The 27458-nt window shown below is 41.5% G+C and overlaps 1 protein-coding gene across 1 annotated transcript; it reads right to left on the bottom strand.

The window, feature by feature from the left end:
• Positions 1-21253: 21253 nt before the first annotated feature.
• Positions 21254-26981, bottom strand: C7H11orf87 (chromosome 7 C11orf87 homolog). Its single transcript, XM_004427361.3, has one exon. The coding sequence runs from the start codon at positions 26726-26728 to the stop codon at positions 26132-26134; it is 597 nt and encodes a 198-aa protein (XP_004427418.1). The 5' UTR covers positions 26729-26981; the 3' UTR covers positions 21254-26131.
• Between the last annotated feature and the right edge of the window lie 477 nt (positions 26982-27458).

Here is a 27458-nt window from a genome sequence, read left to right as displayed (position 1 = left end):
GTTCTAAATGTGCCCTCTTCATGGTGAGTTAACATCCCTCAGGAAAGAGCTAAAAATAATGAATGTTTGTTGAACACATAGCAGAATCCATTTCCATAGGAGGCCTATAGTGAGAAGGTAATAGGAGCAAACCATTCATCCTAGAAATCTAAATGCTAAGTACTTGGGAAAAAAACTTAAACTCCATAATAGAATCTTGACTTTTCTGCATTTAGACAGGCTGGATAACAATGCTAGGAGGACTGGATACCAATTTTTTATATATAATTATTTGCAAGATTAAGAAAATACGAAGAGCTGGGTAGAATCATTAGGAAACTGATTTCAAAATGTTAAACAAATTGTGTTTGAAAAAGGTATTGTGTGCTTTTAGATTTAATATCTTCTAATAGAATTTGAGTGCTTGTAGCAAGGATCTCTAGGGATCAGAGAAACCCTTAACTACACAACCATTTGAGTTCAGTTAGGGATATCTAAATTTTTCATAAGCCTGTTTAGCCTAGCAGACCTAAAGAAGAACAAGGAGATTTACAGTTGTGACAGAAAATGCAGTTGGAATTTCACTTAATCTTAGTGGGTTAAACATATATATTTATCTCTGCTCTCTTCCCAATACCTCACTAAAATGCCTATAAAGGATTTTTTAAAGTAAAAACCCAAGCTATTAAACAGAAAAAGATGGTAGGTGAGAGAGGACACCTTATTAGAGAGACCATCCTTACTGCTCTGTATGAGATAGCAGCCCAAACCCCCATTCCCTAGCTTGATTATCCTGCTTATTTCTCTCTATAGTACTTAACATACCATAAATCATATTATATATTTATGGCTTTATTATCTGTCTTCCTCCACTATGATTTAAGCTTCAGGAGGGCAGGGGCTTTATTTCTGCTATATACTTAACACCTAAAATAGTGCCTGATATAGCCATGTAATAAATATTTGTTGAACAAAACAGCAACATATATTTGGAAGAATAATGGAAGCTAATTTACCAGAATGGAGAAGCTAAAACCTAAGTGCTCACAGAGAAAGATTCTGATAAAATGCAAGTGAATTCTTACTGAAGAATCCCAGGAAAACTCAGAAAATCAAGAAATGGGTTCTTTGGAGTACAGAGATGAGGGATTGGGCAAAAATTAGAAAAAATGGTTAAAAATTGGAATAAGGAGGGGCCGGCCCAGTGGCCTAGTAGTTAAGTTCGCGTGCTCTGCTTCAGCAGCCCGGCGTTCCTCAGTTCGGATCCCGGGCGCCAACCTATGCACCACTTATCAAGCCATGCTGTGGCAGGCATCCCACATACATAGTAGAGGAAGATGGGCACAGATGTTAGCCCAGGGCTAATCTTCCTCAGCAAAAAGAGGAGGATTGTCAACAGATGTTAGCTCAGGGCTAATCTTCCTCACCAAAAAATAAAAATAAAAATTGGGATAAGGAGAAATTAGACACCTAGATCCTCTTTCTGGCCCCTATTATGACAATAATTATATTAGATGTTAATGGAATAAGCTCTGCAACTAAAAGGAGGGGTTTGGTAGACGGGATTAAAGAGCAAGATCTAACTATATGCCGTCTCAGGAGAGATATACTTTGAATGTAAAGACATAGATTGAAAGTAAGTGGATGCATAATATGTACCATGCAAACCATAAGTATAAGAAGACTAGTGTAGCTAGATTAATATCAGACAACATAGATTTCAAGAGAAAGAGTATTACCAGTGATAAAGAGAGACATTTTATAATGAAACATAACGATTACAAATGTATATATATGCCTAATAAAAGAGCATTAATGTGCAAAAAGCAAAACTTGAGAGAATCAAACCCAGAAATAAGCAATTCAAGATTTTTCTCGTTATTTTCATTTTTCAGAAATTTGATTTTGATGTGCTTAAATTTACTTCTTGTTTTTCTTGCTTAAGATTAACTGAGCTTCTTGAATCTATAAATTTATGTTCCCCCCATAGGTATTTTCAACCATTATTATTTAAAACATTTTTCTGCCCCATTATCTCTTTCCTCTTCCTTTGAGACTAATTACATATATGTTTGTTTGTTCTTTGTTATATCGCAGGTGCCTTGACTCTAAGTGTTTGTTTGTTTGTTTGACAATCATTTTTTTTCCTTTCTCCTTCAGATTGGATAATTTTTATTGATCTATTTTCAAGTTCACTGACTCTTTCTTCTGTCATCTCCACTCTGCTGTTGGGCCTATTCAGCAAATTTTTTATTTCAGATATTTTCCATTTTAGTTCAAGAATTTCTATTTAGCTCTCTTTTATAGTTTCTCTCTACTTAGGAACATGTCTTTCTTTACCACATTGAATACAGTTATAATAGCTGCTTTAAAGTCTCTATCTGCTATTTCCAACATCTAAGTCACCTGGGGTATATCCTCTGACTTGTATTTTCTCTCTGAAATGAGTCAACTTTCCCAGTCCTTCAAATGTTGAGGAATTTTGAATTGTATCCTGGCCATTGTGAATGCTATGCTGCAAAGACTCTGGATTCTATTATATTCCTCTCAAAAGTGTTCAATTTTGTTTTAGAAGTCGATTAATGTGGTTAGACTCACACTGAAAACTTTGTCTCTTAGGGTGGCAGTTCAAGCCTTTTTGTCTTCAGCCGGGTGCTTTGAGTCTGCTTTAAGCATGAGCAGTTCAGAGGTCAATCTGAGATTTGAAGAGAGTTTACATAAAGAATTTGAAGATTCACCCCTCTCATACTCTCCTTTCCAGAACTCTTCTCTCACTTTTTCAGCAGCCATAACAGCCCTGATCTTTACTGTCTGGTTCTTCAGGCCAGAAAAATCGGTTTTGTATCAGAATGCTGTTACTTAAGCAGTCTGATCGTACCCTTCCTTCATGCTAAAAGCGGTCAAAACAGGTAACTCATCTCTGATGCCCTCTTTTTCCTCTGGTCCAAAATTTGCCTGCTTTTGTTCACTCTCCAGAGCCTTCAGGCAATTGCGTTTGCCTTTTGTCCAGAGTTTATAGTTGTAAACTACAGATTAGTCTGTTAGGAAGTTACTAAGCCATGCTAGAAACAGAACTCTTCTTACATCTTTTCTAACTGTCAAATTATGTTAAGTGCTGAGGGCAAGACATGGTATTTGAAGAGTAAGATAATAATAAAAGCAAGGTGTTTGTACTGAGTCTCTAAGAAAGGTAATAAGGGAATCAGAAAATATAGCAATGAAGAATCTCTGACTAGGCCACCCTTAGAAATCCAGGCAGTATCTAGATGTCTCTCAGCAGGAAGGATGACTCCAGACTGGAATCAAGACAAACTTCAGTCTTTAATGAAGCAACTGGTGATGGCAGGACCGGCAAGGTAGGGCCCCACCGATTAAGACTAAGACTCAGGTACAGGGAAACAAGGCAGAAGCCCAGGCAGGCTCAGAAAGAGGGCCCAAGTACAGGACCAGGTAAAGAGCAGGTGTACTGATGCTGAGTCACTGTGTGCTGAGGAGAAATCCTGTCTCGGGTAAGAGTGGGAACCTAGAGCCTTGGTAGAGGACCTTCAGAAGGACATCAAATATCCTCAATTTTAGAAGCATTGAGGCTAGAGGTAGGGCCTGGCTCCTTCCATTGTTATAAAACTGGTTAACAAAAAATTTAAAAAGTGCTGAACGAAATAAAGAAAAAAATGGTAGAATACTAAACCATGTTGCATGGAAACTTTTCTTATTTGTGAGTACATTATACATATGTCTTTGGTACTCATCACACTACATTAAAATTATCAAATTACTTTTCTGCTTCTTCCACTAAAAATTGAACTTCTTAAAAGAAAGCTCTCTTTGTGGGAAAAAAAAAAAAACTGGGTTCACATAAGTATTTATGAAGTTCCCTATAACCCTATTGCCTCATTCCTCAAGGAAGAGACCTCATCTCATACTTTTTGTTTTCTTTATAGTAGTGTTTATCAGCCATAACTTGTAATTACCTGGGATCTTTCTTTTTAAAATGCAAATTCTAATTCAGTACCTTTGGAATGGGGCCTAAAATTCTGCATGTCTAACAAGCTCCCAGGTGATACCAATGCTGCTGGTCTGGGGACCACATTTTGAGTGGCAAGGTTTTACATGACCTCAGTTATAGATGTAAACTCATTTATTTGATCCTTTCACTTGCCTTCAAAACCAGACAGTATCCTCCATGTCCTAATACACCACCCTTCTAGGATTGCAAAAGAGCCCCTGTGTTGCAGAACACGAGCATAACAATCTAGTGTATCATGACTGGCTAGTCACATCCTCAGCCTTCGTTCTCCATGGTCCTCTTCCCTCCTCACCATCCTTGTGCATTCCTCCCAGGCTTAATCTTCCTAGCTCCACTTCCTAGCTTGTATTTCTTTCAAAACAGGGATTGTCTTCACCTAGGTCAAGGCCCTTTATACACAGAATGTGGTCAATAAATGTTTGAGTTACAAATAAATGCAATAGGTTCAATAATCTATATCCAAACAAAGTGAACTGAGGACTTTCAATAATTTCACAAATAGTCTCAAATATCAGTTCTTGAGGAAAACTTTTGGCAGCCTCCCCAACACACTATGGTACTATTCAGTAACTTCAATACACCAACATCCATAGCTCCTATGAGTGAGTGTAAAGTGCCCTGTGTATATGTCAGATATGATGTATCTAATTGTTACATATGTCAGATATGATGGTACCGAAGGGTTCCCAGCACAGCTCTGAAAGAAAAGTTAACTTTTGTATTAAAAGCAACTAAATAAATATTTTGATGTCAAATTATTCATTTTAATAGATTTTGAAATTATATTCTCTAGTGTAGCAGCATAACTCTATTTCTCTGGAAAGCTAATCTTGGATAAAAGTAGGATAACTTTTAACCAGGGAAGGAGGACTTAAGGTGACTGGACTTTGTAGGAAGTCATCTCATTGAACCTTTCCATTGGCCTCTCCTTAGTAAATCTCTTGTGGAGCCTTAAGAAATCTCTTTCTCTGCAACCCCAGAGGAATTATTTGGATTCAGAGATAAAGGAAAGTGGATCACTAAAGACAATGCTCGGGGGAAAGCAGAGCCATAGCAATTCATAGGGATTCTCACAGACAATTATTTTGGGCTATACCTCACATCAACCAAAGTCATAAGGTTAGAGCCAGTCAAAGGTAAATATACTAATAATTGCAATAACAATAATGTTAATAACTTATCCTGGGACAGTGTTTTATAAAACCCTTCAGTACGTGTTTTCTCACTTGATCACACAATGACCCTGTGAAGGACTCAGGGAAGGTCTTTCAAACCAGTTTTAGAAAGAAGGAAAAGGATGCCTGACAGGAAAGTGACTTGCTCAGGCTCATACAACTAGGAAGTGGTAAAACCAGGATTCACACTCAGGCCTCCTAATTCCTAATCCAGTGTTCTCCCACTACCTCATTTTGCTCACCAATTCTGTTAGCCATCAGTAAACAGAGTAGCTATGGGCACGAAGGGGAAGATTAATAGAAAATGACTTTTCAGAAAGAGGATGGGTTGGGTTCAAGATTTTAGTCCCTGGACCCAAATCATGTTGCTGTGCAACATAGACAATCTGTCTGAAAACAGGCTAGCGGATTTCTCACAAACCCACTGGACAGTGGAATTGCCTTCCCACCCCAAGACTTTTCTAGATGCAGAGATGCTGCCCAAATGAGGTTTGAGAGCAAAACCAGAATCCCCAAGAACACAGGAAGTTTTAGGAGGTATCAGAGGGAGAGATGCTTATACAAGTCTTCCTCGGTAATAGTCTATGACTACTATGTCCAGCAAGAAGTCACATGCTTGGGGACTGGGGAGGGAGGAAGCAGACTACTGATGTACTTTGTGTTACTAATTGATCAAAAGGCAGCATAAGCACTGGAAAATTTTTTATTTTTCTAATTACCATAGCAGAAAAGACTATAGAACTCTGCTATTAACATATGATATACATTTTATGGAAATAGAGGAGTTCAGTATTGGCTGTTGAGGTCCCACTTAGATCCTCTCTACCAAGAAGCCTCCCCCCGCCACCTCCTCAGCTACTGGGCATGCTGGCTGCTAACATTTCACAGCTGCACCCGTCTGCTGAGAATTGTCCTCAGCAAATGAAAGCCACCTCCCCTGGAAACACCTAGGATGTTGTGTCTTTCCCCAGGAGGTGTACCACAGAGGGACTGACTGACATGGGGTAAAAAGGGCTGTCCCCTTGCCTCAGTGTGGAATAACTCTGTAGAACCATTCACACTCCAAAGCTCCCTGGGATTAGGGGTGAGGCTGAGTCTAGATTCAGCTGAATCTACATCTTTGCTTAGTAACTTTCTCTGCCCTCTCCTGCTGTCCTCACTCCCTTACAGGTTTTACCTGAGGGCTCCCACAATAAATCGCTTGTACAAGAATGCCCATATCAGGCTCTGCTTCTAAGGAACAAGTCCTAGTACCAGGAGCAATGTGTTAGTTCAAAGGGATCATAATTTTGCCCCGAATCTCCCCTTCCTATGTAGCAGGAAAATGGAATCTACAGATTTCTGTGTTCATCCCCATACACTTTTCCTTAAAATTATGGCCTATTTTGGGACATATTCTGGCATGCCAATGATAGCCAATACTTATTTGGATATGTGTAATGTATTAGGCTCTATGATAAGAGCTTTTGTATTATGGTATGTAACTCTCACAACTCTCTGAGGTAGGTTCTATTATTGTCATTCCTGTTTTATAGATAAAGGAACTGTGACCTTAAGAGATTAGGTACTCTGCTCCAAGGTCACATAGATGGCGTGAGTCAGAAGTAGGATTTGAACCCAGTTCTGTGTGACTCCAGAGCCCAAGCTCTTAACCACCATGTTGTACCGCCTCACTACACCAAGCCACGTTCATACAAAATGATTGCTGAAAGAATCTAGTCATTTGGGAAGGTTCTTCACAAACTGTCTGTTTGGTCTATTCACTTGCATAAATCATGAATTTCTACATCAGTTTAGTTATTTAGTAACGTCTCAAGCTCTTCTTGCATAGAGGAACCTGGGTGAAGATCAGGTTTGACTGGGGCATTTCTCAGGGAACTATGGTAGGACTTAAAGGCTGGGATCTCTTATTCTAGGTCTCAGGAGGCAGATATAAATTCATGTACTAGATGAGGTTCATGTCTGAAATTGGGATAGTATTGTAGGTCGAGTATCCTGAGAAGCAGACGCTGAGACAAGGATTTCAGTAGGATCAGTTTATTTGAGAGGTGATTCCAGAAAGCACCAGTAGAGGAGGGGGAAAATGAGTCAAGGAGAATCACTAGGAGACTGTACAAAACACTTCTCAGAATCAGTCCATCCTAGGGGCAAAGAAGCTGGGGGAATTTACCCACCAACTCCCATCTGTCATTGGTGGTAGTCTTCTCCCAGGGGCATTAATTCCCTGGCACTTTTAGCTACCACGGGAGGAGGCTCAGCATGCTCCTGCAGCCTGAAAAAGCACTCAGGCAGAGAGTTGTGGTATTTGCAGTAGGAAGTCATTCATATGTAAGGGAATCCACATGACATTCACTGATGTCAAGGGAATATGGGGGAGGCACTGACAGCATCTGCCACAGATAACAAGGCTGAAACTGGGTCAGATCCAAGGGTTAGAAGGAGACCTGGAGCCATAGAATGCAGCCAATGTGGAGCATATCGTAAAAACAAGAAAGAGCAAAGACAAAAGTAGCAGAGCAAGTAAATGGGGGGTGGCCTGTAGCAATCTTGAAGAGATTGCTGATGGCTGCTGAGAAACACTCACCCAGCTTGTATTGGTGTGTTGGACCCATTTAATGGGGACAGACGTGGTAGACTGTTAGGATAGCAAGTGGTGCTTCATATTTACCAGTATATCTGCCATTCCTAAGACCACCTCTATAAAATGGCAATTATACTTACCTACCTCCAGAGCGGAAGGATGAATAACCATACTTGTTTTAGAAGGAAAGCCTCATTTCTGCACAAAGGTTTTTCTAACTGGAAAAGCAAAAATCTCACACAAGGTGAGATACCTCAGATATGTGCAAGTGTGTGTGCTGTGCGTGTCAATTTCGCTTTGGTTTCAAGTCGAGGGAGAATGTCTTGGATCCTGAAGCCCACTAGGGAACATTGCCTGTGCTATGGGGGCAGTTTGCTGCTGCTGTTTTATTTGCTTATTTCAACACTAACCTGGGGTAGGGAAGTCCATTACTTGGAATTCCCTGATTGAATGAGCCACTCGTAAAACTGTAAAACCAACACTTCACTAGATATCCGGGCGCATTAGGTTCCAAATTTGGAGGCCCATTAGCCTTCCCTGTATTTACTAATTGAAGAAGGAACAATAGAAGTCAAGAAGATGCTAACACACCCAGTGAGCTATTGGAAAGTGTTTGGGGGCCTCATCCAAAAAAAAAAAGTAAAGATATCACTGACGATCATGTACTGGTATTTTAATCAGAGGCCTCAGATTACGCCAGTGTGAGACCTCCAAACGAGTTGTGGAACAGTCAACTCAGCCTGTCCTTTCTGGGCAGCTTATTTCGGAACTACAGGAGAAGAAGAGCTGAAGGTCAGCCCTCCAAATGCATATTCCTTCTGAAGATAATCTGCATTCAGCAGGATCAATCAGGTCTGCTGTCTGGCTCTGCTCTGCTCACCCCCAGCTGCCTCGACCTTTGCTCAAGTTCTGAGGATAAACAACTATCCTAGGCTAGGCTTATGGATAACTAACATTGCAGTCTGTATATTTGCTCTAGGAGTGGGTGGTCTTCAATTCCATATGGTTGCCTTTGAAGGCCTGAAAGAATTGGAATGAAACAGAGGGATGGAGAAGGGAAAGTGGTAGGAAAGTAGATAGGAAAGTGAACGATTTAGACTCAGACAATACTGGGATCAAATCGTGGCTTCCACAGGTCCTAGCCATGCAACTTTGAGCAAGTTACATAATCTCGCCAACCCTAAGTTTTCTTACCTATAGAAAAAGAGTTAATAGAACTTATCTCATAGAACTTTGTAGAAATAAAGTGAAATAATGCATCCTAATTGCCTAACACAGTGCCTGTGCACTTAGCAAGTACGCAATAAATGATAGTTCTACTGCTGATGGAGAACCACCATCTATGTTCCAGTTGCTGTGTTAGATGCATGATATGAATTCTTTTACTATGACATCAAAGTTATTTTATAACTAAGTATTGTTATCCCCATTTTAAGGTTTAATAAAGACTCAGAGAGTCTGAGTAAATTGTCCCAGGTCCCATGGCTGGTGAGTGATGGGCAGGAATTTAATGCAGGCTTGATTAATTCCAAAGTCCATGCTCTTTGTACCACAAGATGCTTCTTCCTATGTCCTGCAGAAGGGCTCACCCAAATGCTCAAATCCACTGGGCATTTAACTATGTTTAAGCATTGACAAGGTATGCTCTCTCTGGGGTTGCCATGGGCAGGGCCTGAAATCCATCAGTGAATGGCTATATGTGCTGCTGCCCTCCTCCCACATTTTCCATGGTGTGAAGGGGGATTTTCACACTGTCAGAGGAAGATCATATAGCTCAAGGCTTAAATTTCTCAAAGTATAACCTGTGGCTCATGGTGGGCTACAAGAATTTTCTTCATGGTCAAAGAACTGATCCAAAAATGCGAGTCCTTTTTCATTTCTCACAATGCATCAATTTTTACTTTTGTGTATGATCACAAAAGCCACTAAGGCCTTTAGTGTAAGGGTTACAAAAATTTGATGTTTGTAAATTGAGGTTAACATATTACCAGAATTTGCTAACAAGTCTGGCTTTAACACCTGGCAAAGCTGCAGTGGTCACAGCTGTAGAATACACAGTTAAAAAATGCACAATTTCAATAAAAGGCCTCAAGAGTGTCATCTTAAGTTGGTCCTTTCAGTTGTTGCTTATTAACGAAAACTTAGGCAGTTCTTACCTCATGCTAGGCATTTTCTAAGCACTTTAGAAGTGTTAACTTGTTTTTAATCCTCAGAATATTCCTATGAGGTAAATACTCTTATTATTACCATTTTTCAGATGGGAAAATTGAAGCATGAAACAGTTGAGTAAGTCACCCAAAATACACACCTAGTGAGTGACAAGCCAAGATTTGAAGACAGGTGGTCTATCTAGTTCAGATCCGCACTCTTAGCCACTGGGCCTCTCCTTGTTTTGTCTCTGAAAGTTACTATCTGTTTCACTTGTGTGGATTGTTTGAGTAATGTTACATACTAACATATAGATGGCCCCAAAGTTTCTAATTACTAATCTTTAACAACAACAACACAGCAACAACATCTATTGAGCATCTACTTTGTTCTAGTCACAGTTCTAAGAACATATGAATTCTTTTAATATACTAACTCATTTAATCCTCACTGCAACCCCTTCACCCTTTCATCTTCATGTCAGTTTTGCAAATTAGAAGATTGAGGCATAGACAAATTAGGTAACCTGCACAAAATCACCTTCATACAGCTGGTAAGTCATGGGGGCCAGGTTCAAACCTAGGAAGTCTTGACTCTAGACCCCATGCTCTTAACCATACCCTATCACAATGCAAAAATGAGTCATCTGCACCTGGCAAGCTCTCTCTCCATCAGAAAGTAGTGACAGGTAGGGTAAATAAACTGGGAGGGATATTGAACTTCTTTCTACAGGCCATTGTCAAAACAGTGGCAAGAGAGGTTGGTTAGAGTCAGCATTCATGGCACAGCCAACTACAGAGGAACAATTCTCATTTTGGACCAGGCATAGCCCGATGTTAGCAAATAATCTGGATGAGGTACAGAGACAATACGGGAATAGGGTGAATCTGCCAGAATAGACGGACACAGGGCTTCGGAGCCAGACAGTCTCTGCTACTCACCATGTGGCCACAGGCAAGTCACTCACCTTCTCTAAGCCCTGGTTTCATCACCAGTAAAATATAGCTGAAGACAATCCCCACTCCGTGGAGTTTTGTGAAGAATGAATAAGATAATAAAAGTAAAATTCATCATTTAGGCAACTCAATATTATTGAATAAATGACAGTGAAATATTTCCAATCATTCCATTTACATCATTTTTTAAAAATGAGCAAGCTCAAGTCTCCATTTCCAACATATGATAGCCATGGCCCTACCTTCCTTATAGGAAGCCCTTTTCCTCTTTCTTCCCTCCATCTAGGCTTAATTTTAATTTTTTTCCCTCTTTATCTGGTTCCTTGGGAAAGAATAATATTATTAGTACTTCTGAGACAGCATATGAGCTTCTTCAGCGCTAAACGAGTATCATTATTTTCACCAGTGGTGCAGATATACCAACAGCTGTATTGGTAGCATTTTATTCCACTGCATTTGGAACTGCCGTGTACTGCCTCTGGGCCACAGCTCTGTTCTATGCAATTTGGTAGGTGGATGTGGCTTTTGGGTTTGTTTCAGAAGCAATGACTTTGCCAACCCAATCTGCATAATTCTATTTACTTGTCTTTGGAAGGAGAGAGCTTGCCAGATCTATTGACTCTTACAGCAGGGTCTGAGGGCCATGAGGTTCTTTTGTCTCTTTCACACCAACAAAGAGGAACAGGGATCCAAAATCTGGGTCATTCCATTTTATTTCAAAGCTACGTTAATAGTACACAGAGAAACAGCATCTCTGTTCCACCAGTACAATGAATAGTTAATGAGTATATGCCCTCCATGGAATCCTGAAAAATAACCCATTTCCCATTCAAATCTTGATAAAATGTACAGAAATTAGATGTCCCTCAAGATCTTCATTGTTCCTCATCAGGCATCCTTCCAGAATGGTGATTTTAGTTTGCATTAGCATCACTTTGGGGCTAAAGACACAAATTCCTAAGATTTATCTCCAGAGATTCAGATCCAGTAAGTATTGGGTTGGGCCCAGGTTACCTATAGATGTAATAGGCTTGACAATCCTCCCTCCTTCACACACACCCCTCAGATCCTGATAAATGGGTCCCTCTACTACATTTTGAGAAGGAGTGCTCTAACAGGCTAAATACGTTTTGTTTTGTTATGTCCCTTTGTTATTAAGGTGAGTTTCACAGGGCTCTTAGTCTCAGAGAAATAATTTAATTATTTTAAATTGATACAAAAAAGTTACAGAAATAGCATTTTGGCCTGGTGGCCTGGAAAAGAAAGATCAGGGGCTTTGGAGTTAGGCAAACCTTGATTTAAATCCAAACTCGATCACTTACTACCTGGGTGAACTTAGAGAAATTAATCTCTCTGAGCCTCAGTTTTTCATCTACAAAAAGGAAATAACAACCTCTGAAAGTTTACCCTGAACGTGAACTGAAATATCTTGAATGAATACAAACAGGTGCAAACAAGGCACCCACTTTGAGTACGGACAGGATAGAACATAAGTGGTGCTAAAGTGTCCCTTCCTTTAAATGATGTTGATATGTGTCTACAAGGAAAAAGAACAAAGGTCAAAGATGCTGTTGGGTTGAAACAAGGTCTTCCTGGAGATTTTACCCCTGACTTTTTTTTCTTCTGCATTCCAGGAAAGGGAATGAAGGCTGAGCAGACTCCACTGCAGGTGGAGTGACCCACAGGAAGCCTAAGTCAGTGATGACTGACCGCCCTGGACCAGCTCCTGAAGAAGTCTGGCATCCAAAGAGGCAAAGAGCCTACTGATTTGAGGCTGCAGGAGTGAGCAAGCTCTTATGTTCCATCTAGCCAAGATGACCCTCAAACCTGAGGCAGAGAATAGAAATCAGTGTCAGCCAAGCCTGACCAAAACCCTGTGGCCCCACAGTTTCCTCTCTGCTCAGGAGGAACCACATCAGTATAAAGCCAAAGGCATCTCTTACTTGATGACCGAGCCCAGCAGACTTAGAGGGTTCATTGATGAACTTTCCACCCACAGCCCCTCGGTCATTATCCAAGATGTTAGCCCTTGTAGAGGTCACACTAGGCTGCCAAGTTATTCCATTAGGTCTGCTTGGTGCTGGCTAGGTTTACCACTAGGCAGACTGAGAGTGAAAAAATAAAAACAGTTATTTTAACAAAGCATTAAAATAGTTGGCCTGGGAAAAACAGAACTTTATCAATGGACTTCCTTATTTATTTTACAGTTTTGTATTATTTTTGTATTAAATCACATGATGGAGATAGATTGGGAAGCCACACTTTTTTCAAGGCCTGAGGCCTTTATAGGTCTTAATTTGTCCTGGGTCTTGCTCGCTGAGGGCAGAGTTGGGTGGGTAGTTCCTTCCTTGAAAGGATCAGAAATGTTCTGAGATCAACCTTCCTGCACCCCAAACCCTGCTCTGAAACATCCCCTTACCTAAGGCATTGGAGGCTTCTGTGAAAATGAGAATGTTAAGTCATTAGTAATCATTATTGGTGATTAATACCAAATACACATGCTCAATATTGCAAAGAGCGTGGTCCTAACAAGGAAATGAGTAGGCCACAGATATTATGAGAGGGACACACTTTCATTTTGAATTTTCAGAGAGACAACGTTCCTAAGTAGAAGGTGTGACTTTGGGAGGTGCGATATTGTGATTTGTAAGAAAAATATATATTTTTTTGGTCATATTTGGTCATATCTGGTCATTCAGATGACCAAAATATATTTCTCATATTCTCTTTTATATATATATATATATATATATATATATATATATATATATATATATATTTTTTTTTTTTTTCTCATATTCTCTTCGTCCATTGTTCCTGGCTCACAGCGCCCAAAACCCTTGGAATTTCCTAAGTGTTGACAGTGATAAAAGTGTCTTTTGTTATGGTAATGGGTTGACTTTTGGAAAGTACCTAAGGATAGGGGCTGGGTCAGTGAAGCCAACCATGTGATTAGAGGGTTGCAACTTTCAGTTCTACCTCAGACCTCTGAGGAACGGGAGGGGCTGGAGATGAAGTTCAATCACCAATGATCAAAGACTTAATCAATCATGCCTATGAAATAAAGCTTCTATAAAACCCCAGAAAGATGGGGCTCAGAGAGCTTCTGAATTGGTGAATACATGGAGAACTGCGGAGAGTGGCACATCTGGAGAGGGCCCTTCCCCACACCTTGCCTGATGCATCTCTTCCATCTAGCTGTTCCTAAGTTATGTCCTTTTATAATAAACTGGTGATCCAGTAAGTAAAATGTTTCTCTGAATTCTGTGAGGTACTCTAGCAAATTAATTGAGACTGAAGAGGAGGTCATGGAACCTCTGATTTATAGCTAATGGGTCAGAAGCACGGGTAAAGACTTGAGCTTGTGACTGGCATCTGAAGTGGGGGTGGGGGCAGTCTTGTGGGGCTGAGCCCTTTACCTATGGAATCTGATACTATCTTTGGGTAGATAGTGTCAGAATTGAGTTGAATTGTAGGACACTCAGCTGTGTCAGAGAACTGCTTGTTGATGTTATGGGAAACACCCTCCTCCAAACATTGGAATTGGGGCCAGCAATTGAAAAAGAGAAGGATAGACCTTCAAGTGGAAGTAGGGCACAGAGTGGGATATTGTGTGGTTTGGAGAACATAAAGGGATCCTAGGGTAAGAGGAAGGATTAAAAAGAGGAATTATAGGTTGAGTCAATGCTGCTAAGGGCCTGTAGTTTTCATAACCACTGAGGGACAGCAACATGCTTTCTAGTCCGAAGGGACAGAGCCTCAGCCTCTCTTTGCCTCACCTCCAAATCTTGCTGTCAGACCCCGATTTCTCTGTCTACATGTAAGTGGAATCCTATGGCTCCCTTTCTGGACATAAGAATGAAAAACTATACAATTAATGATCTGTGTGTATTCATTCGACGTGGCTTATTATTTATCCATAATCGCCACTTCAACTTGGTTTTGCTTACATTATTTCATTCTGAAAGTCTTGCCTCCCTAAATGAGTCGTGATCTCTTTGAGAGGATTGTGTCCTACCTTCTTCTTTAGCATCCCCCCCAGTGCAGAAGGCTTGATGGACGCTGAGAAAGTGTCAGGTGACTGATTACCTACCTGGCCCTTTTCCTTCAACAAATGTTCATATGGCCTCAGTTCTACGGTTAATGTTAACTCACTGCACCGTATAAGCCATGAGAAGTATTAAGGCTCAGGTCCTAAGAGTAAGCTTTGCTGAGCTATTCAGACAAGCATGGAATAGAGCTAGTATGTGTTGGAGAAGCATTGTATCTGTAAAACATTTCTTTGAAGATACAGATAATTGAAAAATGCCAAAGATTGCAATGATGCCACTCTTATTGCCATCCAGATGTCAAGTGAAATTGGGGACTGTCACAAATATCCTGTTGATTTTTGCTTTTTTGCTGCTGGTATGATTCTGGCTAGACTCCTACAGTAGTATCAAAGTACTTTATCAGGCGTGTGTCCATAGAATTTCAATTCATTCATTCATTTGTTTATTCAACAACATTTTTACTGAATAACTACTATGTGCCCGGCAATTTGCTAGAGACCGGAATGTGACTTCAGAGCACAAAGAACATGAGCTTGCTAATAATCACCTACCAGAAAACTACCTCCTCCCTTTGCCACCCAATCTCCATCCAGGAAGCAAAAATAGGAACTACCCTCTACTCTTTGCCTACTACCGGTAAACCTTTGCATATAGCTTCTCATTTAATCCACACAGCAAATCTTCATAAAACTGAAGCACGAAAAGTTAAAGAACGTGTCCAAGGTCTCATGGCTACCAAGTGGCAGAGCAATATTCAAACTCAGGCCTTTTCCCAATAATTCCGGTTGCACTGGTTTTTCAACAAATTCACCAATACCCTGGGATTCCTTCTTAGCAGTATATTGACTCTTATCTCTGTCAATGCTGTCATATCTGATCATTTCTCTATTCCAAGAGAGCCATGCAGGGTTTATAGTAGATCCTGTATAACTTCACAATTCTCTGCAGGCACGTCTCAGAATTGCAACAAATGGCCTAGAAGCTAATGTCAGAACACACACTCTTCCAGACATATGGAGAACTCCTCCAACTTGACAGACGATGAGTAGTCATCCAGGAATTACATGATAGTGACAGTGCTATTTCTTGAAGCTCATATGCCAAATTGCAGGCTGCTCTACAGAGCTAGGCTTCACCACAGTCTGAGCATGGCCTGAAGACAAATTCGTTCAGGCTGTGCCAGCAAAGCCCAGACCTCCATTTGAACTCCCTGTTATTGATGATTAACTTTGTCCCCAAGTCATGACAGCTAAGCAACACCCAGGCCAGGGTTGCCCTCATCCACAAAATAGAAAGCATAAATCTACTCTCTGCCTTTTCCTCCTCATTTCACTTCCTCTCCCTCACACCATGCATCTATTAATCACCAACTCCATCAATTCCATAACCTAACAAGCTCTTGGGTATACCTTTCTTCTTCATCCTCATCCCCACTGGCTCAAATCTTCATCATTTGTTGCAGGATTATTGTAGTTGCTTTCCATCTGGTGTCTCTAAATCCAGCTCCGCCACCACCATTGATTCTATTCCATACACTGATGCTGCCAGAGTAATCTTTAAAAAAATCCAAATCCATAACTCTGCTCTGTATCCAAAATTCCTCACTGACTCCCCGTTGACAACAGAATGACATATTCTCAAAAGCTACTCTTGAAGGGCCCTGAACGATATGGCTTACTTCTACTTTTTAGACTTCTTTTATGTCACTCCCAGTCTGAATATCATAACATTCCCCAAATATGCACAACACTCTTACCTCTGTGCTTTTGGACGTGCTTTTCTTTCTGCCTAAAATGCTTTTCCTTCTCTTGATGACCTCCTACTCATTCTGCAAAACCCAACTAAAGTATTGCCTCCTCTCGGAAACCTTTCCTAATCCTCCCTTACAGACTTAGTTGTTACTTATTTTGTGCTTCTGAAGTACTTTTTACATATATTTATTACATATATTTATTACAATTGAATGGAATTGAAATTTATTGGTTAATTAGACTATAAGCTTCACAAGGTTAGGGGTAGATTTTACCCCTCTTCCCTACTTGGGGAGTGTCAATGCTTGACACATTATTCAGTAAGCATCAGTTTCTTCCCTTCTTCCTACGAAAATCTCAACTTGCTCATTTACAAAATTGGGGGCTTGGGTGAAAAGGTTTTACAAATCCTTCTAGCCAAACAACCTTTAATCAATTAGCTCATGTATTTGTGTGGCTTCTTCAGTCTTTACTCAAATTTTCTCAATGAGTCCTTTTCTGACCGCCCTATTTAAAATCCAGCACTCTCTCCTGGCACACTCCTTATCCCCCTTCCCTGATCTATTGTCTTTACAGTACTTTTCTCCCTATAACATACCCCACAATTAACTTATGTGTTTTGTTTATTGTCTCTCCACTAGAGTGAAATCCCCATGAGGGCAGAACATTTTGCCTATATTGTTCAGGGCTGTATTTCTGGCACCAAAAATGATGCCTGACATACGGTTGGCTCTCAATGAATATCTGTTGATGGAATGAACTCCCAAATGTTAGAGGTGAAGGATTCAAAAGGATCGTGTCATCAACCAGATGAACAAAGAGTCAATGACACCTAGTCAGTGGCCAAGCCAGGATTAGCTACGGGAATGTGGCCAAACACTGGGGACTGCAGGTTGACTGACAACTGTCAGAAACAGGGCAGTATAACTGGAGCAAAGGAATGAAGCTACCTATTTGTCTAAGAACAGGACTAACTTGGGGAGACCCTGCAAATAATCCTGCCCCAGCATGGCCACATTCTCACATGTAGGGCATAATCACCATCTTTTGTGCATCTCCCCACAGGACACACTGTGACGGGGGAAGGGGGTCCAGCCTACAAGGGCAAAGCTAGAGAAGTGTGTCTTCCAGCCTCTCCTTTCTTTGTTCTTCCCTCATGATGTCTGCCCCTTCAGAACTTAAGGACCTAAACTTCCTTCTCTCCTTTCTATCACAGGATCTCCAGAAAAAGCTGATCCATTTTGAGGCACAAAATACTGATGACACCTGTGATCTCTCTCAAGTATGCTTGACAGGGGCCTAAAACACTGGAACCAAGATTTTACATTAGTTAAGAGCTTAGTTGGGACTTCACACACTGGCAAGAAGAGGGGGAAGATGGTGTCTCTCTGACATCAGTGAATTCCTGCCATTCAACTTGAAATAACCACCTATGTGTAAACAAGTATGACTAACAAAATATTTCTAAGCACCTGCCAATGTAGGTCTATTTGTCAGTAGGTCAATCCCTCTTCCACTCTCTATCCTCCATTGTAAGACTTAGCTGTGAGGTTGGAGTCAGAGTAGAGGATGTGGCATTTAGAAAGCAAAAAGCCCCAAATCTACCCCTTCCCGTCTGGTCATACCAGAGGGAGTCCTTAAGGAACCATATAGAAAAGTCTATCCTTTCCATTCTTGGGTAGTTTGGGGGGAAATAAAGGAATCAAATATTGATTGGGGAGGGCAGATTCCAAGGTTCTTGCTCCCCAAAAGCCTTGATTCAGGGACAAACAGCAATAAAGAGGGTCCTTTGATAAACATTCTGATAGGATCAGAGAGCCTGAGGACTTTGAGGCTAGTAGGGGCTTTGGAAAATCTCTCTGGCTATACGAGAGGGAGTCTTTGCTAGGAAGAGCGACTGTACTCTCTCTCCTACAGGAAGGCAGTGGGACTGGGATGGCGGTGAGGACAATAGGCAACTAGAAGACTTCTTGTGTCCCATCGTCTGAATGGGGTGTACTAAGGGACCCAGAAATTCCCGTTTTTCTCAGTTGAGGGGGCCAGAAATGCTTAGAACACAGTAAAATAGCAAAATCCTGCACTTGGAACAAAAAAGCCACTGTAGACTCAGATTTTGAGACTATATAAGAAAGTCCAGGATCATAGGCTTTGGTAGTGGGTACTAAGTGGAACTGGCTTCCCAGGAGGCAGATTGGACTGGCCACTCTGTAGCCCAAACCAGCGAGAATCTCTTTAACACTGCATAGGTCTGAAGAAACTTCCTCTTCTGCCATCATGAGATAATGTAAGTCATACCCAGACACTACCTTGGAAAGGAGCAGAGGAAAGAGAAAACTTGAGAGTCTGAAAATTTTCTTAAAAGGGCTACCCTGCAAGTGGGTCCTTGTGAGAAAGGTAAGATGAATCACAGGAAAACAGAGTAGACACGTTTGCTTTGCATATCAGTATGTGAAAGGTGAGTATTTTTGCCATCTCAGTGCATTTGAGGGTGTTTCCCAAGAATTTTGAGAACCTGTCTGCAGCAAATTTTTGCACCATGGAGTGATTATAAACCTCTAGGCTAAAATTAAAAATTCTGAGGTAGGGCCATGTCCCAGAGAAAGAGAGGATTTGCAGATGCAAATAGAGGATGTTCAGCATAAGGCAGAAAAGAGAGGTTAAGAAAAGCTATCACTACAGCCCCTTCTTGGTTTGTAAAGTTTTGAAAAGTAGAGCCAGCTTTTTGGAGAGGGAAGCCCAACACCCTCAGCATCAATTCAAGACTGGGACATATTTGGAGATGGTATTTTGGAAGAAGAGATTAGACTTCAACAACTAATCAGAGAGACAACACCCAGTTAGTATTTCATCCATTAAGTCCACCCAGGGAGACCCAAGGAGTCAGTGAGTAAATAGATTCATTGTCAGTCTTGTGACAGCCAGCTAAGTGAATACCCATCCCTCTCTTGAGCCAAACAGCTGAGGTTTAAGAATATTTACCTCCTGGGAGTAAAGAGGGTCATGGTTAGAGATTGGGTTGTGGCTAATTCATACTAATTCATACTTCCTGCTACATTTAGATAGAGATAGCTACTCATCTCCACTCCAGCATTCAACATCCACTAGAAATTTAGCCCCTAGTTCAAGGGAAACATTTCCAACACACAATCTTCAGCTCCTAAAGAGTGGGGGTAGGGTGAAGTAATGGGCCAGTATTGGGAAGAGGCTGTGCCTTCTTGGAGACCAAATAGTGATGTAAGATAAAAGATTCAATCAGTACCCAGATTTTCCAGCCAGCATTGGAGCCAGATTGGGTAGAAGTTAACAGAGAAATAAATGTAGGATAATAATCAAGCTCGCAGCTTCTTGGAAAAAGGGAGGGTAAGAACTTAATCACGAGTAAATGTCCTTTGCAAGAATACAAAGGCTTACTATGGTAGCACTATATGTTTCAAATATCTTCCATTTAGGGTCCCTTCTCAATAAGCTTATCTCTGTCTTCTACACCCTGTCCAACTGCTATTAAGAGTTAGTCATAAGGGTGAAGTCAGGAAGGAGGAGACAAAGTCCTTTGCAGAAGTGGGATGTTAACTATAGTAGGAGGAGTCTCAGGTAGAGAAAGGGGGGTGGTAAGAGGAAAATCTACTGCTTGCAGTCTAGGCCAATTTCTAGAAAAAGTGAGACAGAAAAGAAAAATGAGGCAGACAGCTGTTAAGGCTTTCATGCTTCCCTTCTCCACACACAGTTAGGAGTCAAAAAGTTAGGAGGTGGTGCTTCATAAACATCTAAATAGCTTTGGAGAAGCCCAAGGATTAGGGCTAAATAGCAACTTCTCCCCCTGGAATGTCTTAGAGTGGGGCTACAAGACCTCAGAAGAAATCTTTTTTCATGGCATTATCTGACATGGTGGCAGTGAGAGATGGATAGATGAATGATCCTGAGCTAGAACCCATGCCTTTCTATAGTAGGTCCATGGCATGCAGGACACCCAGAAGTTCCTATATCTACAAGAAGGGGACAAAGTGTAAGAGCACTGCTGGACCTAGGGATGGCAGGGGGCCAGATGTATAGATTCCTGTGAATGATGACTTTGAGACTGGGGACAAAGGTCCAGGGTCTACAACTGCAGTGGTGAATGTCAGCACAAAAGCTGGATAGGACAATAGCACCTCAGACTAGAGAGCAGTCCCATCAGCTGCTTTTCAACAAAATGCAGCTAGGATCCAGACGAATTCACATGAATCTGAGGATCCCCTTTTCCCCAACTGCTACAAAATCATGCCAACCATATCCTTTACTCATACACCTGGGTTATGTAAGAGACGTACAGGCAGGTAAAGAGGAAACCAGAGAGACTAAGTATATGAACTAAAGAGCTTGAGCATCTGCCTAAAAGGATTGCTAGACTATTGTACCAGACTCTGTTATGTTGTACTAAAATTTATATACTTCCCATTTCTCAGATGCAATTCATTTGTGAGGAAGATCAGATGAGTGACAGAATTTTTTTAAAAAACGAATTTCTTTGAGCATCTGAGGGTAATAGAATGAGTAATTTTGTAATCCTAATTATACATTAATAAGGAAATCGTGTGCAAAAAGGCATTAACAAGAAAACTCTTTTATTGATAGAAAAGCAAACGAATTTTCCATGAATTCTAATATCTACTTTATTCTGTCTGTTGGATATACTCGAGATCCAAGATCAGTTTTTCTGTTGTTCTTGTTGTCATCATTGTTTTTGTCGTTAATCTCTCCATAGAAACAACCCGGTGAAATCACAAGTGTCCCTGCCTCAAACTGGTAGGACCACCTTGACAAGACACTGTCCTCAATTAAAGTTAATTAAATTCCTATTCTTAGCTAAGCATTCCTACACGGCACCAATTGTATTATTAGGTTGGTGACATTAATAAGTATTGATGTCAAGCCATCAAAGCTATTTCTCAAATGTTATCAAATAAATCAAAAACCAAATCATAATCAGATTTATGTTCAATCCAATGGTTAAATACCCCTCTATAGATAGGTCAATTCATTCTAATGTGGACTAAAACATCTATGAGCCACAATCACTAAAAATCCAAAAAAAGATGGCTCAGATAAGTGACTTCAGACTCAGATTCAAAGTCCAGATTCACATGGGAATGGACCTGAGGAGACTGACCAGATTAGATTAAAGTTTCTGGTTCTAATTTAACCTATAACTTTCACATAATATCAGCTAGCAAATGCTCAACTCTCACCCACAGAAAAGCATTTAAAGCATATGTCTGCACAATGGAAAACAATGGAATTTTAACTATTATCTAATTAATTCAACTGATATAAATATAAGTGGTGGAAAAGTCAGATGTCAAAGGTTTTTAAAGCTAATTTATCCATGTTTTTCAAAAACTACTTATCAAACTAAACAGATAATGGTCATATTTTCACTTTAGCTATGCAGATATAAATTGTATCTCCACACGACATATAGGTTGAAAATAAAAAATCGAGCCACAATGCAGGTTTGTGGTCTAGTTGGCCCTAAACCTCTTCTAGATATTTTTGCTTTCCATCTAGATATTTAGACCACACAGATATGGTCATAAGTTCATTATCACTCCTACATTTGAGTTACTAACTAGGAAAGGAAGCTTATCTAATTACCAATTCCCCAAGCCAACCAGGACTCTCTCCTTTCATTAAATAAAGAGAAAGTCATTCAGATTTGACCCCAGAGAAATAAATACATGCATATACCTGACTTCTCAGTATCCTCTCTGGATTAAGAGGATGGAACAACTATTTGGTTGCCATCTCATTCTTGTAATGACAGAAAAGAGAATACAAAAAGTCCATTGTAAATTTGTACAAAATGTATGCATATATAAATACACATCTATGGGTGTATATAAATTCTAAAGAAGATTATATCCATCTACATCTTTAAGATTCAGAGTCCCATACAGTTGACATAATGGTATTCTCTCTCCAATTTTCTCATTTTAAAAAACAATAAGAATCAAACATGCCACCTTATTAATACTGAATAGCAAGTGCAGAAGTTGAACTGTAGCTATAGGGATTTGAAGCAATTAGTTTGACGGGACATCAGTGAATAAAATCCTTAAAATAAATTTAGCTATTTCCAGATTGCCTTTTGTTTCATATAAATGAAATCCAAAATGCCCTGTTGGTAGCATCCCAGACTCCTAAGACTGTCAATAGAGCTCTATAAAAAGCAATGCTTTAAACAGGGTCTGTGCAAATTGCTTGGATATGTGCTTATTGCAATAATTTGGTGTGAGGACTGGCGTTACTAGAATTTTTGTAATTCTCTATCTTATAAAAAATCTCAAGTGATACCAACGGAAGCTTAGGGTTCTGAGTATAATAAACTCAGCATGAAATTTGACTCACAAACCATATCATCTTTACACAGAGCACTATAAAAATATTAAACCATAGTCAATTAATAGAGAAAGGCATACATAGTTAAAGGTGCACAATAAGAGCATATTATGGATGTGTGCCCATGTTTAGAGGTATCAAGATCTTTTTTTAAAACAATATTCATAATGCTTTTTGTTTCTCCTGTTTCTTCTATTCCTTTGGGGAAAAATTATATAGGACAATTTCATAATTACCCCCTACAGTGTACAGGCTGCTCCTTGGAAGGGGAGTATTATTGCATGCCTTGAATGCACTATGATTCATAAGGCAAGAATGTATGAGTAGCTTCAGCACCAAGGAAATGGAATCATCATCCAGCACTGCTCACAACAGAACATCTTATTGCTTTAATAAAATGGGAAATTATTCACTGTAAAAAGTGCACCAAATAAGGAAGAGAAAGTAATATCCACGTACTTAGTGGAGCTCATTGGAAATGAGGAAGCTCCCTTCTGAGTCCCTGATTCTGTTCAAATTTCAAGTCCAAAAGTCATTCTGTAATAAGGTATTAAAGAGCTACAGCTGGATGAGGGTGAGCTACAAAAATTAATGGATTTTCTTCTTCACAGTGCCTTAGTCATTCTGATGTACAACGTAGAGGTCTGGTGCACTAAAGGATTCCCTAGCGGCCTGAGGGAGCTAATGCACTCTTTTACATATTACTAGGAAGTGACTAAGGCACTGGAGAGAATCTGGTTCATTGTTTAATATATTGTACCCAAAGATTATACCTGGTCTTCCTAATATTACAACACGGCATGCTTAAATGATGACCCTCTGTGCTTCAGGAAAGGACTTGAGTGAATATCTAATGGGTGATTAAAATTAAGCTTATTAAGTTATTTTTATAAAAGATGCAGACTGAGCTTGGGCAATTTAAGAGATGACCTAAAACCTCAGAGGTAATATTTCCTCTGGATAAGAGCACATACTCTTGGAACCAAGATAGAGAAGAGAGAACTATTGGTTACTTGGGAGAGGGATGCACTTAGGGGCACTGTCGCCTTACACCCTGCAGGTTAGTAAGAACTCTTTTGGGTGAGCTTTGTTAAGAACATTCTTATTCATACATTTTCCAAACGTTTGAACAGCTGTCAAAGAATTGGTTCCTAAGAAAGGATGTCACTGCATATAATTAAGATTATAATATGCTCTGGCCCCTTTATCATCAATCCAAGGGAAACAAAGTGGTAAATAACCACAGGTGGACTCCATTTCTAACATAGATGGCCTTGTGTGGCATTAGAAGAGAGAAGAAAATTATTGATCTTCTTCTCTCACTTTCTCTTTTATCAATCTTTCTTCATTTATTCAGTGAAGTTAGGCAAGCCAGACTCAGAAAGAGAAAGAGAGCCTTTCCTTTGCTGCATCTCAGATTTCTAACTAAACAAGCTGCAAACATTTTTGTCCTACAAGTAGTCACTGCATTTAACTTCTCTTGAAATTTGCATGTCCTGTCATCCAAATTGCCCAACATCCCCACCAGTCTCATCCCAAACGCATACAGTACAAGCAAGCACACACACCACTGCCTCCAGGTGGTAACTGCATGCAGGGAGGACTACAGGCACTGTTTAAATATTAACCATGTTTTAATAGATGGCATTCCTGCACATCCATTATTTGTTTGTTTTCTATTGTGGTTGTTTCTGTTATTTGCAAAAGAAAAAAGAAAACATGTGTCATCTTTTTATAACAGTCTACTACAGAGTAAGGTACAAAAGAACACTTCTGGAAACAGCAGAAGCCAGGCCTGCACCACTGAATTCCTCATCCAGTGGTAACCATTATATCAACAGCTGGAAATTAAGAACAAGAATATACAGTTTGGAGGATGTAGTACAGAACTATAGTTTGCTTCTGTATTTGGTACCAATATAGTAAATATATAACAAGGTGTACTTGTTCCAAAAATTAAACAGAAACATTCTGGTTGGTTAGATACTGCACTTTCAGTACTGCACATCACCTAATACTACTTTTTTTTTTTTACAAAAAAGGGTAACTTATGCAATGTTTAATAATAAGAAAACCAATAGTACACGCAAACCCGATTGTAGGAAAAGAAGAAAGAAACCAACAAAAAGCCAGAATAGTCACTTTCCAAAACAGCCCCTCCTCCGCCTGCACAACCAAAGAAAGTAACCAGTTCGGGAGGCAATTTCAGCACCAGATCTGGCTGGACAGCTCCCCGATCCTGTCTGAATCCTGAAAATGCGTACAGGTGGGGGCGGGGCAGGAAGTTAAAGCAGTAGATTGTTTAAAAAAAAAAAATTCATTTAAAGATTTTTAATATACTTATGCTCGGCCAGCGAGGGACATTTCTAAAAGTAAATTAAAATGCCTGGTCCTGAAAAAGGGACTGGTTAACCAAGGGGTAAGAAGAGGGCTGACTGGAGGGTGGTACCTGTCATAAACGTTTTTCTGGGACTGTCTCTGTGGCCTCTTGTAGTTCTGGCGCTTCATGTAGACGTTTTCTTTATAATATACTATTGTCTGAGCCTGGCTGAGGTTGGGAATGGGGAAGGGAGGGAAGGAAAAGTGAAAGCTTGGAGGGTGGAGGGGAACGAAGGTAACTGAACCTTAACTTGACAGCTATGTACAACACACTGGGCCCCCTCCACTCCCTTTGCTCCGGGGGTCAATGCCTTTTATATATTTGGTAGTTTGTGCTGTTTCTCCTCCTTATTGTGGGGGGCGCAGGGTGGAGAGGGAAGACGAATCCTTCATTGACAATGAGAAATTATGTGATTTGTCATGCGCTTGGATTGTGTTATTAGTATAATAATAATTACTATAAATATTAATAATAAAGTACTGTTATCAGCGTTATTTCTTCTTCCGAGACTTTCCTCGCCCAATATTTACAAATACCGCACAGTGCCTCGGCGGAGGAGAAACAGAGTAAGGGGAGGGTAGTTAAGGAAAGAAGGAAGAGGAAAGAGAGGCCAGAGGAAAGTGGGAGAGGAAGGACGGGGGCGGGGGGGAAGTGAGGACGGCAAAGATGCTGGAAACGAGGAAGGGGAAGAGTGAGGGGCTAGACAATCAGGACAGTACCACCGTTTGCAAAAGGCCCTCGCCAGCTGTGTCCAAACAGGAGGAGGCTTCGTGTGCTCCTTGCGGACTGGGGGCCGGTGGTGGAGGCGCAGGAGCACAGGGACCCTGGCATGGGAGGCCAGGGGACGAAGAGAAGGAGGAGGAGGAGTTGGAGGGAGCGCAGAAGGCAGAGTCCTGGGGCTGCCTCTCCAGACGGGTTTCTTTTGCGTGGGTTGGGGCCTGGCTGCCCGCCGGAGGCAGCCCCCTGCCGCCGCGGTTGCCGCTGCAGTGATCTCGCTCGTATTCCTCCTGAGCCCTCTGCATCTTCCGCTTCTTCATCCGACGCTTGTGGATGTGGAAGGTGGAGAGGGACAGCACGATGAGGCAGAAGATGAGGGTGACCAGGACAATCAGCACCAGCGTGGAGGAGAAGGACTGGAAGAGCTGCTGTCCCACCTGCGTGATGCAGGTGCCGCCGCCGCCGCCTGCGCCGGGGCTACGGGCACTCGCGTTGCCGCTGCCGCTGGCGTTGAGGGAAGCAAAGGTCCGGTTGAGGAGACACGGCGGCAGGGCCAGCCTCAGCTCCTTGGGCGCCCTGGCACTCATCGGCGCTGGGCTGGGAGGGGCCGGGCCCACCAGACTTCCTCTTTTGGGCACACCGTTCCCACCAGCCAAGAAGAGGACAGAGCCCACGCCACCCAAAACTACTCTCTGGTGTGGGAGGGGATGCGCGCGAGCGAAGGACTGAGGGAGCAACTGCGGGCAAGCAAGCCGGCCAAGGAGCGAGCGGTGCCCAGGAGATCCTCTCCGGCCCCGCCTCGAACGCGTGTCGGCGCGCCCTTTTCCTTTGCCAAGGCACCAGGCTGCAAAGAGAACAGGCTTAATTAGGATCTCGGCCGCTGCCCAGGGGCGTGCGGAGGACCAGAAGGATCAGCCGGCACTGCAAAGCGGCCCCCTGGGCACACCGCCTCAGCTGGGCGCTGCCGGTCTTCGCAGCCCGCGGACCCCAGCCCGCCCGCCCCTGGCCGCGCACCAGCTTCGGGCTCGCGCCACTCGCAGGGAAGGGGTCTGCGCCGGCACCGCAGAAATGCGGATTACTCAGCAGATAGAGCAGCCTCCCTGCGCCCTCCACAACTTTCTAATTGCAACAACCACGCAGCCGCCTCAGAACGCGGTCTCTGCTTCCCAGAGCACCGACTCTCTTTCCTGCGCCCTCTCAATGGACGCCTTCGCCTGGATCCCACCCTACCCAGCACCCACACCCTGCCCCCGAGCGGGCTCGCAGTCCTCGCTTCTCTTTCCTTTCTCTCCCGACTCTCCCTTCCCGGACGGCGTC

The sequence above is a fragment of the Ceratotherium simum genome, chromosome 7 (genome assembly GCF_057802395.1).
Source record: "Ceratotherium simum simum isolate JZ-2026a chromosome 7, ASM5780239v1, whole genome shotgun sequence".
NCBI lineage: Eukaryota > Metazoa > Chordata > Mammalia > Perissodactyla > Rhinocerotidae > Ceratotherium > Ceratotherium simum.
The sequence above is the reverse complement of the archived record's forward strand: the minus strand, read 5'-3'. Positions and strand labels throughout refer to the sequence as shown.

Excerpts from the sequence above, each read along its gene's own strand:
- C7H11orf87 (XM_004427361.3), bottom strand. The coding sequence starts at position 26,728 with ATGAGTGCCAGGGCGCCCAAGGAGCTGAGGCTGGCCCTGCCGCCGTGT.